This window comes from Cephus cinctus, unplaced genomic scaffold, assembly GCF_000341935.2.
Source record: "Cephus cinctus unplaced genomic scaffold, Ccin1 Ccin1_scaffold0695, whole genome shotgun sequence".
NCBI lineage: Eukaryota > Metazoa > Arthropoda > Insecta > Hymenoptera > Cephidae > Cephus > Cephus cinctus.
The window spans coordinates 488,126-492,068 of NW_014333317.1; the positions used below are offsets into that span (position 1 = coordinate 488,126).

General features: G+C 37.3%; 1 protein-coding gene across 9 annotated transcripts in view; it reads left to right on the forward strand.

The window, feature by feature from the left end:
* LOC107269990 (plasma membrane calcium-transporting ATPase 3) overlaps positions 1-2,517 on the forward strand; it is a 128,900-nt gene extending 126,383 nt beyond the window's left edge. For 6 of the 9 annotated variants that reach the window (XR_003060372.1, XR_003060370.1, XR_003060376.1 and 3 more), the window contains one exon: positions 2,081-2,517. Coding sequence is in view for 3 of the 9 variants with exons in the window: in XM_025087404.1 (XP_024943172.1) it covers positions 2,081-2,104 (24 nt within the window). In the remaining 6 variants the exon portion in view is untranslated. The remainder of the gene's footprint in view (positions 1-2,080) is intronic. The other 3 variants (XR_003060373.1, XR_003060377.1, XM_025087406.1) reach the window with 1 other exon arrangement.
* The last annotated feature ends 1,426 nt before the right edge of the window (positions 2,518-3,943 follow it).

Sequence of the window (3,943 nt, forward strand, 5' to 3'; positions counted from 1 at the left end):
CTTCATTTTAGTATCATTTCGTCTAGACAACGAGGGCGAGAGAGAAAGAGAGAGAGAGAGAGAGAGAGAGAGTATAGCACGAGTGAGCTATAAGAGAAAAAAAAACAATTTTTTTTTAAACTAGAGAATTGATTTAGGTTAGGTCCACAAATGTCTTGTGAAACATCATTCAGCATCCCCCTACGAACTAGACTTACTTATTTTTGTTACTATAGACGAGAGAGGAAGAGAGAATGACTGGGATTTAAAAAAATATATAACGTATGAAAGATCACGTATATCTTTTGTGCGATGTAGCCAGGAGTAAAAAATATATAACTTAATTAGGTATTGTGCACTAGAGAGCGAGAGAGAGAGAGAGAGAGAGTATGAAAATGAAACCATATTGGTGCCGTGGGCTATCGGTATATAATATATGATATATAATATATAATATATGCCTACTTTGTACATAAAACACTGCCCCACATTATACATATATATATATATATATATATATATACATAAATCTATATATATAAATACTATACGACGTTGTCATATCGAAACCGTCACGATCGTCGTTTCGAGTGTCGCAGTTTTTCGAGCTGAAGGAGCATCTCGAAGAACCAAAAAAAGAACGGAACAAAAGAAAATTCCCAAAAAAATTATTTTAAAAAACTCGAGTCGACCATCCCGACTGTTTCAGCATGATTCTATCGCGTCGTACGTTCGTTATACACAATGATGAAACTATTAGCTTTCCGCAGGAAGGTGTACTACATACTGTATCGTAATGAAGGAACAAAGAGTAGGAGAATTAAAGTTGAAAAAAGAAAATAATAAATCCTGTGAGCCACGAGACGCAGGACTGTAACGAAATAGAAAAAAAAAAAAGAAAAATTATGGATGATAAAGAATTACTTTTCGCGCGTGTCCCGTGTGCATATGTGTGAATGCGTGCGTGCGTGCGTGAAACAGATGGAATTTTCAATATTTTCAATCTACATACGTACGAGACAAAGTCTCGCCGTTAAGTAAAAGAAAGAAAAAAAAAAAAACGCCTGTAAAGTTTTTTTATATATTTTTTTTCTTCTCCTCTCTTCTTCTTTCTCTTCTGTGCAGAGCCTCGCCGTTCAATCTCGATATGCCATTGAGGTTTTCTCTACTATACATAAGCATATACTGTAAGCCGAGTAGGTTAAGTAAAAATACATTGATAAGACGTTGACGATGCGCGGGATTGATAAGAGACACGATAAGAAAAATGAGAACTGTAGAGAGGGAAAGTCAAGAGAATTTTAGGGGTTTATAGGTTACATTGAGGATCGAATGATAACACGAGCGGACTCTGACCTCCTGGTTAAGGATTATAGTATTATTAAGGGAGGCGTTTTAGAGGGATGAATTTGACAAGTCGGGGACGATGACGTAATTTAATAAAACGGAGTCCCCTTTGCGACGGGAGATAACGATTCCACGTGTAACGTGACGAATGTCAAGGAATCGTAATTTTGTCATTAGACGGTTGATGACGATCGTGTGATCTGTCGGGTGACTGAATGATTGTTTACTAGGTTGGGATAAGGACAATGGTATTTGGACATAATATTAAATTATGGAAAACGGTGACGGGATTGTGGACTTGAAAATTGGATTGGATCGCTTTTGGCGTTGAAATGTACGAATGGATGAATAAAGGGGAACGAAACGGCGGGAAAGTTTAAGAAGACAAAAAATGCGTAAGGAGACCCTGGTTAAGAAAGAGCCCCATTATATTGATGAGAATATTATAAATTATTAATGTAATAATAAAAAGAATGAGATAGTTATTATTATTACTGAATCACGTAGTCGTTATTGCCTTTGTAATATTTTCTCGATCGCGTCAAAAGCAGAAATCTTAAGAACGATGTTTAATATTTTTTAATGTATATGATTCTTAACCTATTTTTCCTATTATTTGAAATTAGAGTGTTAATTGTTGGTCGTAGTCTCTGTTGTTTGTCCTAAATATGGTTATTTTATGGTTTTGATATTTTTAACAAAATTGTTTCATAACATATTTTCGTATTAATAAGTATATTTTTTTCTTTTTAAGTATCTATGGCAACTGTATCTTTGAAATGAAGATGCTTACATTATCCAAGAGGTTTTTCCTCCTTCGATGGCAATTCAGTGAACTACGTTCCTGCTGCAGGTGCACCTGCATTTGGTGCCAATGGTAAAGCGCTAGTAGCAGCGTGGATAGTTCCACAAATCGCCGAGGAAGTGGCGCTGGGTGTACTGGCAGGAAAGTGCTGCCCCTGGAGCAGAGGATTATGAAACTACGCACACATCGTGAGCATAATTATTAACGATAACAAACGTTAAAGAAAATACTTTGACTTTGAAAGCATGTTGAGAGACATGGGGATATGTAATTACCTACAGTTTTTGCATTATTCCTAACTCCGCGATATTACACGATGTATTATTTTATATGGAAATCAATATTGTGGGCACGAAATAAAAATATAATATATTTATTGAATCATACTATTGGATTTATGTCGTAAAGAGTAGTGTGTGACGTCCTTCGAAGAGATGGCGCCACATTGACTGATCCAAAAACTGTCATCTCTCTAAACGGTACATTCGCGAAATTTATTTACATTTGTTTGAATACCATCAATATTAGATAATAATTATAATTTTTCAACCCCTGTAATGATTCAATATTTTAACGAAAAAAAAATGTGGAAAATAGGTGAAATTATTAAACGGAATATTCCTAATGGACAATACTCGCAGATATGAGTAGGGAGATGTACAACACCACGGTTTCAGGCGATACCAAAGGCATGGCGCTAAATCGTAGCGGCGAGTCTGGAAGCAGAATTTCGTGATCTTCGCCTCCGTCGACAATGCGAATCCCGTCGTAGCCGAGCTAAACGTGGACACGAACGCGTAGTCTGGCGGGCAGAGGTTCTCCGCTACTCAACGCTGATTCCCAAAGCAACCCTTAGAACGAGACCGGGAACTATAGAATTTCTCAAGAACTGTGGACAAAGCCTATTGTTGAAACATTTTTAAGACATTTTTAAGAAAGACCAATGCCAACTTGACATCCGTGTAGCACATTAATTTTTACTAAACATTATTGGATCTTGTGTTACTTTCAAAATTTATTCAAAATATAAAATTGAGGTTACATCAAAATCTCGCAGAATATACGGATTAGATAAAAATTGAATTGAAATTGTAGAATATCGAAAATAAATTACGTTAAAATTGAAATATTAATAAATTGGATGTTTGGAACATTAAAATAATTAATTAAATCAATAAAGTAAAATATTAACACTTAGAAATCGGAAATTCTGGCCAAGCATATTTAGAAATACTGGAAGATGCCCAAAATAGCGTGCGCGCAAATTCGTCGCGGAGAACTCGGCCAGTTGGAGCAGGCGGTTGGTGGGGGGAACGATCGAGCCAGTGCCCGGACTCGGAGCGCTCATTCTTCCTCGAGCCGGTCTCCTATACTGGTCTCTTGGAAGCACCCCTCATATCCATTTCCAACTTTCTTCTATTTCTATATCCATTTCTTCTTTACTTCCATATTTCTTTATATTCCATTCTTTACTTTCTGATTTATCACTTTCCTTATTTCTACTCTACTTCTATACCCCTATTCCTTACTTTTCTACTTCTTAACTTCTTTATTTCAATCTTCCCTTCTGTCTTCTCGTTTCACTCTGTTCCCTCCCACTTTCCATCGTGCTTGTCTTGCCTGGTCTATTTCTTTGGTCGGGTCGAGTACATTCATTCAAGTAGTCATATAAGAGTAGTCACCCTGTTAGTGCAGCTAGACTTAAGACCATGGTGTCGGGGGTTGCCCTTCCGCCTCTTCCGCTGAGCTTGCTCAGTGGTTGGTGGCCCAAGTTGTGGCCGCAACAGGACCTTATGGGTCTCCCGACGGGGG